Below are 14,529 nucleotides of genomic sequence, written 5' to 3'. Positions count from 1 at the left end.
CACCAGTGATCAGTCATTGGATATGTAAAGTTTAACCTGGTTTTCTTTTTTTATTGATTACTTGTGCATAAATCCGATTACTTTTTTTTAAATCATTTTTTTGGTAGTTTTCACATTTAAATTGAGCCAAAAGTTTTAGCATAAAAATACTGAACTCATAGGAAAATGCAAAACGGAAAGCCCTTGATCAAATGGCAAAATCAAAAGCTCAAATACATCAAAGTTACCGGATACAAGTGATGGCAGGAAAATCAGTGAGGGTAGGGAAACTGAGTGACTCGTTCAATGATTTTTCATAAATGCCCTTTCCAAAGCAAGTCTGTCGGCCCTTTACCATCCCTCGTTTAGTACTGGACTCTTACACGTTTCGGATTTTTTTTTAATTATACTAGTTTAAATTACATTATTGGCAGGGATGTATAAGAACGCAGCCACGTTCAATTATTTAACCTCAGTCAATATTTATAAATATTTTTTTAAATCATTATCAAACTGCTACTTATTTTTGAATGTTTGAAACGCAGTACCTGTTTTAATTGCTTTACCGTTTAAAATTTAAAATAATTTAAAATATTATACCAGCTTAGATCAGTCAGTCTGTTTATTTGGACTGTATTTCCACGCAGTTGTTGAAACATCTTAACTGTCGTCAAATTTGGAATTTTAGAGTGGTACCAGTTCATATCGCAAATTACTATTTTTATTTTGGCATATCTTTGTAGTCTTTGTTTCGTGTTTGAAATGATTAAATTGTACCAACGTCTCTGGTGTTCGCTTAAACTGTTTTTTTTTCATTTCAAGATTGTGATAGTTTTTATAATCAGAATAGATTGACATGATTCATTCCACATCGTTATCATACTGATGAAGGATATCTGTTTTCCGAAATATTTTACATTCGTTCGTTTTATTGCTATTTTTTGGTAATGTTGTACTCTTTTAGACTTGTGATCAATTTGTTTGGCAATCGTCAATGACAGTCAACATGGTATTATCATAGAATTTATCACTTACAATGTAAGCTTTTTTTCGTTTTTCTTTCTTTCAGCATTAATTTTTACCCGCATTTAACAATTTCACGGTGATACTGGGGACCAAACTCGGGGTCTTTTAAACTATCTTCAGTCATTTTTTAATTTTTGCTCCATCTAACAGTTGACTAAATGACACATCTATCGATCTTTGTCTCATCTTGTTACAAAAATCTCTTTTCAGTGTAGCGGATGAAGGTCATACGTTTTTTTTTATTCAACATTTTGTCAGTAAAGAAGTATAAATAATCAACCAATGGCAATGGTTCTGTATCAGCCATCCGTGTTGATATCAGTTAGTCAACTTATGTTCATAATGATATCTGTTCAAAAGGAAAGTAATTAAACTGCAGTTTGTTCATTTTCTATTTGTACAAAATATCAGTGGAAGAAAGCAAAACGTTTAAGGAATAAATACACTTATATACAATAATCTAAAAGTCGAATGAACGCACTCATCGAATGTATTTTGCCAGTAATTATTGTCTCGTACATTTATAAATAAAAGAGGGTCGAAAGATACCGATGGGAATTTATAATCATAACGACGTACCATGTAAAACATCCCACAAACGATGATAAGTCTAATAATAACATGGCAATCGTCAATGACAGTCAACATGGTATTACTCGGGGTCTTTTAAACTATTTTCAGTCATTTTTTAATTTTTGCTCTATCTAACAGTTGACTAAATAACACATCTATCGATCTTGGTCTAATCTTGTTACAAAAATCTCTTTTCAGTGTAGCGGATGAAGATCATACGTTTTTTTTTATTCAACACTTTGTCAGTAAAGAAGTTGAAGGCAATAAGTTGTTTACAGTTCAGTTGCTGACGCTCGGTCATTACTTGTTTATAAAATACATGTTGTCTGTACAGCTGCTGAAGGTCATATTTGTTGTAAAAGCAACAACTTCTTTTCAAAACAAATACTGTAGGTCATAAGTTGTCAAATTCATTCACTGTATATTTTAGCTGTATTTGATCAATTGTCATAACAGCAGAAGGTTTAGTTAGCCATAAAAACAGGTTCAAACACCATGTTATCTTAAAATTTTCTGTAGCAAGTTAGGAATAAGAAAGTTGTTGTATAAAGTTCGTGCCTATCAATGCTGGCGTTTGGTTATGTTGTGGTTCGGTGTTTCTGTTGTTCTGTTGATTTCCTCTTATGGTTGATGTGTTGTCATCGATTAAAGTTTGTTACCCGAATTCGTTGTTGCTTAATCGAATAATGAATATGAACAGCAGTATTCTACTGTTAACTTTATGGTTAACTGTTGTTTTCTGTTATTCTTTTCTTTTTCAGCCATGACGCCGTTATTACGTATGAGTGTGAATGTCCTTTTGGAATCTTTCTCGACTCTCATTTTTAATATAATGATGTTTACAAGACAACTACAACCCCGGATTTCTGGTGTTAACAAACAGTGATTCTTCTCTTGAATACTGGACCAGCAAAAACATTGTTAACAGCATAAGGGCAATTTGTTGTTTAATAAAAAAAAAACAATAAAAGTTGCCCTGATCATGCATGAAATATCTTACTACTTGAGATCACCCCTAGTGTTTGGTGGGGTTCGTGTTGTTTATTCTTTAGTTTTTTATGTTGTGTCATGTGTACTATTGTTTGTCTGTTTTTCTTTTTCATTTTTAGCCAAGGCGTTGTCAGTTTGTTTTAGATTTATGATTGTGACTGTCCCTTTGGTATCTTTCGTCCCTCTTTTACTAGAAGTAAAGCAATCAACAATCAATTAATCTACTACAACATTGCAATTTGATAACACTATTAAAACAAAACGTACGGAAGAAAATTTTGGGTACAGTTTAAACACTTTTAGCTCATTTACTGCTATTAATTTAATCTACAACTGAAGTATAATTTCAATTAAAAAGACTTTATAATGACATACTAGTATTCATAAAAGACGAGTTTTATTTTTTTAAAGGTTAGAAAGGAAAAAGTCACAAACATACTTTAGAAATAAAGTTGGAGCCTACATGTACAATGTTTACACTTTACTTTTTACACCAAAATATGGCATAACAAGCTCCACTACTTGTAATGCTGAGTTAGAGTCGTATGACAAAGAACGAGAACTGAAAGCATTTACAGCAACAAACACATCATCTTTCTTTGACGGCTTAGTCATCTGCCTTTCAACTTCTGGCCATATATATCCCGGCATCCATAGCTGCCACGCCCCACCATATGGATAATTCTGCCAATAACTAATAATTCCATTTATTGGTGGTGGTATGTCTGTGAGTGGAAGTCGATATATGGAAGATAAATACTTCTGTGTAACTTTGACAATTTCTTTCCCAACGGAGAAGACCGCATCACTGTTGTTTATATTACCGTGCTCCCTTTCAATTAGTTCGTTCCAGTATGGTATGTTACCATCATTGTACATGGGTAGTAATATGGATTGTGTAGGATTAGCTCTTGATGTTCCGAAATCGTAAGTTTGCTTCAATGGGGTATCTGATATAACATAATTGGAGTAAACCGTAGATTTTCTCCACCAAGGAAAATTGTAAGCTAGAAAAAATTTCCCAGCGCTGACATCTTTTACCGCTCTCGTAATGTATTCTCTGATATGAGGTTGGTGCAAACCTTTCCAGTTCAGGCTTTCAAGTGATAGTCTATTGACTGCAAGAATAACTTTTTTTGCACACTTCTTCATTAAAGGTTTGATCTGTAAACAAAATATATTTTCATATTCATATTCATTATATATTTTGTGATAAATACAAGAATGGTGTATAAATAATCAACCAATGGCAATGGTTCTGTATCAGCCATCCGTGTTGATATCAGTCACGTTTTGAAAGCCTTAATCAAAGCCCTAGCCTGTATTACGTCACGTTACCCGATTTTTTCAATATAAAACATCTAAACATCCCTCAACCTTGTCAATGCACCAAGCAGAGCTCTCTGAATTAGGTTCGGGTTTTGGAATTCGTTGAAAGTGTACGCTGACTCACATCCAACTCATTATGACTCTGTTGGATAGATGTCTCAATCATACTTCATCTCATAATTGGTATATTCTTTTATTTTCCAAAGCAGTTACGATATAAGTTTACAATTTTGGCAAATTGAACGAAAATTCAGTGCAATAAATTAACAAAACTTTTGAATTTTTAAAATACTTAGGTTTTTTCTACTTCAGGAATAGATTACCTTAGCTGTATTCGGCAAACTTTTAGGAATCATCGGTCCTCAATGCTCTTCAACTTCGTACGTTATTTGGTTTTTTTTAATATTCTTTATTTGAGCGTCACTGATGTTTGTTTTGTAGACGAAACGCGCGTCTGGTGTTAATATTTAATTCCAATCCTGGTATCTATGATGAGTTTATTTATATGAAATGACAAAGATAGTCAACTTATGTTCATAATGATATCTGTTCAAAAGGAAAGTAATTAAACTGCAGTTTGTTCATTTTCTATTTGTACAAAATATCAGTGGAAGAAAGCAAAACGTTTAAGGAATAAATACACTTATATACAATAATCTAAAAGTCGAATGTATTTTGCCAGTAATTATTGTCTCGTACATTTATAAAAGAGGGTCGAAAGATACCGATGGGAGTTCATACTCATAACGACATACCATGTAAAACATCCTACAATCGACGAGAAGTCAAATAATAGTACACAAAACACAACATAGAAAACTAAAGAATAAGTTACATGAACCCTATGAAAAACTGGGGTGATCTTAATTAAGTGTACCAGTAGAGTAAGCAGATCCTGCTTCACATGTGGCACCCGTCGTGTGTCTCGTGTAAGTACTACAAACCCGGTGAGTAAAGCCTTGGTTATATAGTTACATCACTTACCCATATCCATCTTAATTTTTTTTTTTATAGATCTAATTTCAAAAATCAATTACCTTTATAATGCTAGTTCGTCCATTTACGGTTATCGTCGGTTCAAAGTACAAATTGTAATTACCATTTCTCATTTTCTTGATTGCTTTCAAATGGTGATTTAGTCTGATATCGTGCCTGTTGTTAAAATATATAACAAATACATATTTTATTCCGTTTATTTTTTTTTGAATTTTGAATTTTTGAGATTTAAAAGATAGTTTTGTGCAATGTTTATCTTTCTGCGTATTTCTTGTTTGACTTTTCTTTATCTTCTGGCTTAAGCTTCTTATTTCAAAGCAAAATTATTAGTTTCGTCCATCTAATAAAAAAAACTGAATCTCCGTGCTCGATCATGTTTTAGGTTTGATCGCTGCATGGTAGTTATCAGTAAGCATGCTTAGTCATATTGCGTTCCGAAATTATGCAATGTTTTATTTTACATTTGTGTTGATGATTTTTAAACACCATTACCATATTATTTGCTATTTCGAGGCGGTTAGCTTTTATTGACGGAGAAAGCCGAGGTACTCGGAGATATTCAGCCACCTTCGGCCGAGCACACCTGCCACATGCGAGGTTCGAATTCAAAGTGTTGAAAGCTAGTGTTCCAGTAGTTGTACTTCTTATACCACTCGGCCACCAAGGCCCGAGTTATTATTTAAAAAACACATGTTTGTCTATACAGCTTAATGGATAACTAAATATGTGTGAAATACTAAAAATTCGAAGGGGAAACACATACCATAAAGTTAAGTATTCTTTTGTTTTAACTAATAGTTTAAGAAGTATCGCCTACTGGTCAATTCGTTAAGGACTTCCATAAACAAATTGAATGAAGATACCTTTGAGGTATATGAGCATACTTAAGTTAATTGCAGATGGTGCATATGAAAGGATTTCAATATGTTTAAAAGAAAAAAACAATCAAAGCATACATAAACAAAAGCAGAACAGACAAAAATGATATCATGCAAATAAAATATTTCACCTACGTGCCTACCCATGACAAAAAAAATGTACCTTGTCAAGTTATTTTTTGGCAATTTTTTTTTAAATATTTTACTTAGCTACTGTTTTAAAAAAAGGGGCGGAAAGGGCGAAAAAACAATATCTCAATTGTTTACTCACTTTCGACTCGCCCGTAGGAACTCTTCAAGTAGCTTTTCAGGTATAGAACCAAATCCTGTTGTCACTGTTGAAACTTCATCCTCTTCTTGAGAAGGTGGAGACGTCATTACCTCTGCCGATGCACTAACGCCTAAATCTAAGAAAGACGCCGTGTCTCTGATATAACTTTGTGCTTCTGAACTAAGGAATTTATGATACAAAGAATTGATACTACAAAAAAGAGAAAACGAAAAGATATTTACTACCTATGTGTGTTCGATTGTCATTGAGATGCACAGACCCGTTATCATACGTATGTTCACTTAAACCAAATACATGTGTCATTCGAACTGAAGATTAGATTATAAGAGGACACAAAAATTATTCTATTTTCTCTACAATGACAGAGTCTTTAGGTATAAAAGTTTAGTATTCTTGTGTTGCAGTGCTTTTTTTTATTCAAATGGAGAAGATTCCATTGAACCCATGTCTTGCGTAAATACAAAATGTAATCCTGGTATACGTTTTTATGATGAGTTTATGTACAACCACTGGGTCGGTGCCACTGCTGGTGGAGTTTTAATTCCCCGAGGGTATCACCAGCCCAGTAGTCAGCTCTTCTGTGCTGACAAAAATTCATTGATATGGTCATATTTATCAAACTTATGATTTTTTTTTAAATACTAAGGCTTTTCCACCTCAGGAATAGATTACATTAGCTGTTTTAGGCAAAATGTTTAGAAAGTTTAGTCCTCAATGCTCTTTAATTTCGTACTTTATTTGGCCTTTATAACTTTTTTGGATTCGAGCGTTACTGATTAGTCTTTTGTACACGAAACGAGCGTCTGGCATTAATACAAAATTTCATCCTGGTTTCTATGATGAATTTATTTACCAGTAAATGTGGTCGTCATCATAATTTACACACGTATGACGTAAATAAGTTATTGTCTTAAAATAAGAAAAGTAAAGACCTTTTGACAAGATGGTGAAAGAGAAGTTTATTCTTATCCTTATTCTTTTTCATTGTAGATTTAATTTTTCTACACGGAGATTAAAGAAGTTATAATGTTTAATATGTCAGCAGACTCGAAAAGGCAACACACAGCTTTTAACAATATATAGATGTCTTTACAATTTTTTACACTCTAAATTGACCAGAGTCTTCAAAATGTGTGAGTATACTACATGTATATTTATCTATTACCAACATTATTGAAAATTAAAAAATAAGTATACACAGTAAGTACAAATGTAACTGTTGGAGACTTATGCCGACCTTTGGATCTTACACGATTGTGTTGTTAGGTTGCTATTTCATTGATGTATATCACATATTCATGTATTTTGTTAGTCTCTTTATGTTCAATTTTCAATTAAAAAAATCCATTCTTAAATTACTTTCATCTATACACGTTAGAACTATTCAGTATTCAACCTCATTCTTTTTGTTTTATGTACCATCGAAAACGTAATCATTTAAATTGTTTGAAAGGGAAAATACAACAATAGATATTACCTCTGCTTGTACATTTGTAGTCCATCAACATCTTTAATTTGAAATGGTTTATCATCTTCAGGGACAATGGTCGTCATTACGTCGGTATAATTCTGAAATATTTCCCTGAAATCAAATGACAACAGATTTTATTTCGGATTTAATACACAAAATTCCGCTGCAAGTCGTAGCCACTTTTTGTGGAACACAGATATCTTATTTTGATTCACAGACCTTTGATATACTCTATTCAAGCTAACACCTCTTCAATTGTCGATAACAAAGAGGTTAAGCAGAAAAATGAAATATTGTGTTCATGTTTATATAACCTCTTTTACACTGATCGTATTAAAGGTTAATGAAGTGTCTTGTGTCTAGCATCCTGAAATTATTGCATTGCCGAAACTGCGATTTATTCTGTAAATCGACCGTATATTTCTTAATATATAATCGATCAGATTGACTGTGAAAACAATGTAACGGTTTAAAGTTCGAAACAGTCACGCGAATCAATGAATGTGTTTGTAGATAGATATTTTTTTGTGTTCTGTTAAATTGTTCCTTTTAAAATTGTTACACGATGATGACTGCTGTACCCATATTTTGACTATTTTATTTATTATGTCTGTTTAGATCACACATCATTGTAAATATAACGGAATTTGATGAGACTGACATCAAAGTGAGAGGTTTAGCGCTTTTAAACCAGGTTTAATCCACCATTTTCTACATTTGAAAATACCTGTACCAAAATGTACTATAAATGTTATTTGTAAATCTGTATACCAGAAATGTTTTCAGGTATACAAATCTATTAATTGTAAAAATTGATGAAAAATGTACCATTTAAGTTGACTAACTGCTTTCCGTTCGTTCGGAAGTAGGTTATAAGGCGTACTGGTACCTCCTAAATCTTTGTATTGTAGGTGTGTTCCACGTACGTGTACAGCAGTATCTCCTGATGCTCCACCACCTAAGACGAATTTTTGCACCGGAAGTCCAAGTTCTCGTATGGTATCATACAGTAGCTTATGTGCTGAAAATATACTTAATAGTACAATTGTGCGGAGCATTCGATTTATTTCTGGGCAAACCAATTTCCATCAAACATGCATTAATATAATAAATATTTTTTGTAATATTTATAATGATTCAAAGTTATAGACAACATTTTAAAAAATTCATAACGATTCCCCATCCCTCAGCAGTTATTTTTTATCACTTTTTCTTTTTATGTTCCCTCCAATTGAGAGAGTATATTAGTGCATTCTTGTCTATCCGCTCGTTCTTTCGTCCAATGATAACTTTTCTCTGAAAATGCGATGTCTGAATTGTCATTTCTGATACACGTTACATTCTGTATTTTTATGATGTATAGTCTAAGAGTATATTCAACACAACTCTACAAGTGAAACATTCCTTAGTTTATGTACTTTGTGGAATAAGTATGTCCAAATTTATAAATATCTATAAGTTATAACTGGAATAAAATATTTAAGTTATCAAAACAAAACTGTTCAAGAAAATATGAATCGTGCTTTTCGAATTGTAAAGACTAAAATTTAGAATAGAATTATAATTCTTGTCTATTGAATAGGATATAATCTATTTGCCTTATTCTTAAAACAAAACACCGTTACATCTTTCTCAACTTACATGCAGCAGTGAATCGCATAGCGCCGAGCTCAACATTAATGTCAGGAATTTCTGGAAATTTCATCGTGTAACATCTTCCCCCTACTCTGTTAGAGTATTCATACACAGTTATTTGTTTATTTAGTTTTCTCAGTCTCCATCCAGCGTATGTTCCAGCAATACCGGCTCCTATTATAGCTACATCATCACAAGACTTCGCTTTAAATATAACAGAAAATGCTTGATTGAGAGATAAATTACTTTACATTCTAATACAACAACCTTATGTCATTCGATTGCCTCAGTGTAAAGTGTGACCAATAGACAAACTTGTGTACTACATTCAGAATACAACCTTTTTTCTTATCATGACAGGGTTTGTGTTATTACAGCTGTGTCTTACAAGTTCAAATAGGTTTCAAGTACGTTCTGGATTAGATCTTGTGAATGAGTGGAATAAATTTAGGGGACAATAGTCATGAACTTTTTAAATACAATTCCTTTAAAAAAATGAATCACTATGATGAAATGTAACTTTTTGCAGGGTTTTCTTAGCGAACATATGGTTATCAATTCTTGGTAGGATGATAGGCAAGCTATCTCGATATAAATGATTTGGAACCCTTTTTGGGGCAACTAATAACTTTCCGTACAATTACTTCCAAAACAAGAATGTGTCTCTATTACACGAATGCCCCATCCGCATTATCATTTTCTATGTTCAGTGGACCGTAATAATGGGATAAAAACTATAATTTGGCATTAAAAATAGAAAAATCATATCATAAGGAACATGTAAACTAAGTTTCAAGTTGATTGGACTTCAACTTCGTCAAAAACTACCTCGACCAAAAACTTTAACCTGAAGTGGGACGACAGACAAACGAACACGTAAACGACACAAATATAATTGTAATAAACAAATTTACCAACGACGTGACCTAGGCTAAATCTAAGTAAACAAGATATACAACACATTATTATGAGAGTCAGACACACATATATATGATGAATTACATATTTTGACGGTAAACTTTAGGGACAGGTTTAAAATATGTTTTTTATAATTTTATACGACTGTAAATTGTTTAGGTTATCTAAGAGTTGTAGTCGTTGCCATCATAATCGTTTCGTCTGTCTAGAGATTAAATACTGAAAAATCAATTACATACACTCTGAGACATTTCATCTTACAATTGTATTAAAACATTTGACCTTTCTACACTTAATACAAATATTCCCCATTCCAAACTAAAAGACAAATTAAAAGAGTCGGTATTGCTTTGTTTCATACAAAATAATGGCCAACGTAGATAAAAGTATCTTATCTTAGGGAGGGATGAATCCTACTTTGTAAATAATCACTCTGATTCAAAATTTTTTTTATCTGAAACTGACATTATTAGAAGATGCTTGGTTTCTTGATTGACAACATATTTGTTAAGCTTGGAGTACGTATTTTTCAACAGACTGTCGACATTCAACGAGAACCAAGTGTGCCCCTCTTCTTGCCGACTTGTTTTTTTTTATTGTTATTATTAGGCTGACTCAATACATGAAGTTCTTAGGAAGAAAGAATTTATCGATATCCTTTAACTTAATAGTCTGCTGTATATATGATGTTCTATCACAATTTAATTCAAAATTTGGTGACTGTGTTTTACGCATTTATCCCATCGAACTAGAGATAAAGGATACAACAGCTAAATCTGTCTCATATATTGACTTACAGCCAGAAATTGACAATGAGGGTCACATGAAAACAAAAACTTTACGATAAAAGAGATGATTTCAGCTACACAATTGTAAAGTTAAAATCCTACCTTCATAAGTTTTGGTATACTACTGTTGCCTTTATTAACAGACGCCATCACGAATTGGTTAGCCAGGGGCGGATCCAGCCATTTTAAAAAAAGGGGGGTTCCTAACACAGGACAAAAGGGGGTTCCAACTACATGTCCCCATTCAAATGCATTAATAGCCAAAAAAAGGGTGGTTCCAACAGACTACTAGCAGTTAACTGACATGCCAGCTACAGCGGCGTTTTGCATTTGCGCCGATCTGCATTTCATTTGCGCCGATTTTTTTCTTTCATTTGCGCCGATTTTTTCTTTCATTTGCGCCGATTTTTGTTTTCATTTGCGCCGATTATGTTACAGGTAAATTACAGGTAAATAGATATAAGAAGATGTGATATGCGTGTCAATGAGAGAACTCTCCATCCAAGTGATGTTATTTTTCATTTATCATTATACACCTCTTCCAATTGCCACTTGTACAAATGTAATGGATTGTCAATCACACCATGTATATAACTGTTGTCCCCTGCTCACCACTGGGAGGTGGAAGAAGGCCTACAAGATACATCTCCAGACTTTTTTCCTTGTTGACCGTATCCGTAGTTCTTTAGCATCTGTCTTTAAATGCTCGGTCTATGTTTTGACAATAGAATCCATGGTTACTCTGGCTTTACACAATTTTATGGTACATTTGTATGCCCGCTATGGATATGTTGTTATGTATCAGAACGCCGACCTTCCGATATGTATGGCCCTCGATTGTTAAAGAATTGACTCCTCGGTCCGTTTCAGTGTGCAATATGTCAATCAAGTTACAACGAAGTTCCAGAACAATATGAACTTAAACATGGATGAAAAACAATTATAACCAGATTTTACCAATGGTGTAGCACAGGACATGTACAAGTTTTAACTTACCTGTAAATCTAATTAGGAGCAAATATAAAATCGGCGCAAATGAAAAAATGAAATCGGCGCAAATGAAAGAATGAAAATTTTCAAAATCGGCGCAAATGTCATACGCCCAGCGAAAGATTTCAATTAAACTGACTGAAAGATTATGATTTCATCATAGGAATATCAGGCACACTCCTTCCGGTTAGGGGTTTAGTATCATACCATCATAACATATATGACAAAACATAATCCGTGTCATGCCAACAACTGTTTTTTTTTTAAATAAATGTGTTTAGTTCCAATGCAAAGACCCTAAAAGTTAATCAATATTAATATAACCCCGTGAATTTCCGGCATAAGTCTGTGAAGTTCGGCACGGGTTACATTAAAGTTTTAAGGTCTATAATCGACACTTTGGCTGCTTTACACGCAAGACCGTATAAAACATATGTACAAATTTATTCACAAGTTTACAGCTTGAAAGCTAGGGGAAGACTGGCCCAGCAACAGTTTACAAAACATAAATTAATCCAAAGATAAGGGTATTAAAACATTATAAAAGGTTCTTATAAAATACATTTTTTATTGTCTAACCTCATATAATGATAAACGGATTATTGTCCTCCGGCTTAATTTTATAAAATAGCGATAATTGCTTTTGTAGTTGAAGTGTTAGATACATGTATTATCTCTCACACTCTTGACAGCCATTGGATTAAGTTGTAAAATAGTAACTCTATAATCTCTTTGGGTATTTGAAATAAGAAACATTATATATATTTAAGAATGAATAAAGAAACATTTAAAACAAGAAATATTCAACTTAAAACTAAAACGAGAGTTCATATAACTATTCAAAACGAGAGTTCCTAAAAAGCACTTTGCCAATAACAGTAAAAGTTCCCAATGTCACTTTTCTTCTGGTTATATTAACGCCAAAATATGCACGACAACCTCTGCATTTCAGACTCCTTGTTATCATTACAGATATGCTGAGCTCGACGGTTGTATTTTATTTACTGAAATCATATGTATACAAATAAATTTAAGATGAAAAGAACACTTTGAACATAAATTAATGTCAATTTGAGTGGGTATTTGTTTGTTATGTTTTCACCACTGCCTGATTCTTATAAGACATATTGATACAAATAATTATGTTTCAATTTACAAAGAACACTGAAATAAGATATGAAGTTAACTTACGCTTATATGGACGTCGTTTATATTTAGCCTCTATAATCACAACAAATATGAAGCCAATTATAAAAACAGTTTTCCAAGCAGACATATTGTAATTCATGTACATATGTAGTCTATAAGTAAAAACAAAATTTTTATTTAACATTAATTCTATTCAAGTATTTTTTCTTGGTCACGTGTACATCTAATCATAAGTCTTACGTACAGGAGAACTCTAACAGGACATGATGTTACCGTTTACCTAGAACTAAAGTTTATTTATAATTGTTTTGTAAAATTCTTTTCCAGATCCTATTTTAATATTTAATAGTTTTGTATTTTGTTCTTGTAACATAAATTGGATTTTTTCCTTTGATGTTTTTATGAAAATAGCATTAGGTTGGCCTTTTGTGTACCCAAGGCAGGTGAAAGAAGTCAATTTAATTAGGCATGTAAGGAGCGCTGTGGTTGGATGTAAGGGTACAATACATTCTTAATTATCTATGAATAACTGCAGTGTGTATTTACAATATAAATGTTAAAACCTATTGAAATATTTTCTAGAGAATTATTAGAAAAGGCTTCAAACATTTCATAAATGTGGTGCAAAATGACGATGGGCATGGATAACATAAACAAGCTCGGTTGGAAATTGTTCATGATACTATTTGGCTTCAATTTTTAGAATACAGTAATAAAGTACTAACACCACACATAATTAACTGTTTCATCCAGGTTTTTATAATAAAAACTGATAAATTTAGAAAATGTTAGTACTGTCGCCCATGGCAGAATAAATAGAACCGTTTTCCCTCTATCTTGTATCTCACTTCTTTGTGGAAAAAAACGAGGACGCGACGACGGTAGAGGCGAAGGATATTGTTTGTATACAATTAAATTTCAAGAATGGAAGAGAATGATTTATCTGCACTATTTCGCCACAATTTATTCCTAAACATAATGATATACAGTGTTTAGTTTCTTCTTCGGTGCCGTTGGTATTTATTATTTCCCCTTCTTTCCTTTTATATTTCTTATAGATAAGATGAGATAAGATAAGATAATTTTTATTAACCAATCATGGTGCCCAAAATTTGAGCTATACAATCAAATGAATGAATTACAAAATAAAGCACAGAAAATGATTAGAATAGTACATTTAAACAACAACAAAAAAAAGCCACATGAATACACATTTACACTAATTAACCTGATATAAATCAAGTTATTGACAAAACATAGTTGTTATGGGTGCCACTGTGACCTGGAGAAATTACATAATTCTTTATAGTTCTAGGTCTATGGGAGACAACTCCTGATCAAATTTTTTTCCTATATAGATATATATATCTATACATGAGTCAATCTTAAATTGAGAGTAAATTATATGGCCTTCAAAATACCGTTTCGATCCCTAACATCACTGAAGAGACATATATTGTCGAAATCTAGATCTGGTGTACTAAAGAAATATTGACACCGAATGTTTGTGGCACA

General features: G+C 32.6%; 1 protein-coding gene across 3 annotated transcripts; it reads right to left on the bottom strand.

Annotated features, from left to right (window-relative positions):
- Window positions 1–2,948: 2,948 nt before the first annotated feature.
- Window positions 2,949–13,239, bottom strand: LOC134693571 (aplysianin-A-like). 3 transcript variants are annotated; one of them, XM_063554410.1, is made up of 7 exons: window positions 13,057–13,239; window positions 9,176–9,373; window positions 8,363–8,555; window positions 7,541–7,645; window positions 6,043–6,252; window positions 4,935–5,049; window positions 2,949–3,732 (listed from the first exon to the last, which is right to left on the bottom strand). In XM_063554410.1, exons 1-7 carry the CDS (start codon window positions 13,196–13,198, stop codon window positions 3,043–3,045), a joined length of 1,653 nt encoding a protein of 550 aa, XP_063410480.1. In that variant the 5' UTR covers window positions 13,199–13,239; the 3' UTR covers window positions 2,949–3,042. The 3 variants fall into 3 exon arrangements, with proteins under 3 accessions (XP_063410480.1, XP_063410481.1, XP_063410482.1); XM_063554411.1 differs by lacking the exon at window positions 13,057–13,239 and adding an exon at window positions 12,073–12,350; XM_063554412.1 differs by lacking the exon at window positions 13,057–13,239 and adding an exon at window positions 10,978–12,031.
- Between the last annotated feature and the right edge of the window lie 1,290 nt (window positions 13,240–14,529).

This window comes from Mytilus trossulus, chromosome 12 (genome assembly GCF_036588685.1).
Source record: "Mytilus trossulus isolate FHL-02 chromosome 12, PNRI_Mtr1.1.1.hap1, whole genome shotgun sequence".
Classification (NCBI taxonomy): domain Eukaryota; kingdom Metazoa; phylum Mollusca; class Bivalvia; order Mytilida; family Mytilidae; genus Mytilus; species Mytilus trossulus.
Note: the sequence above shows the minus strand (reverse complement) of the source record. Positions and strands in the feature narration are given on the sequence as shown.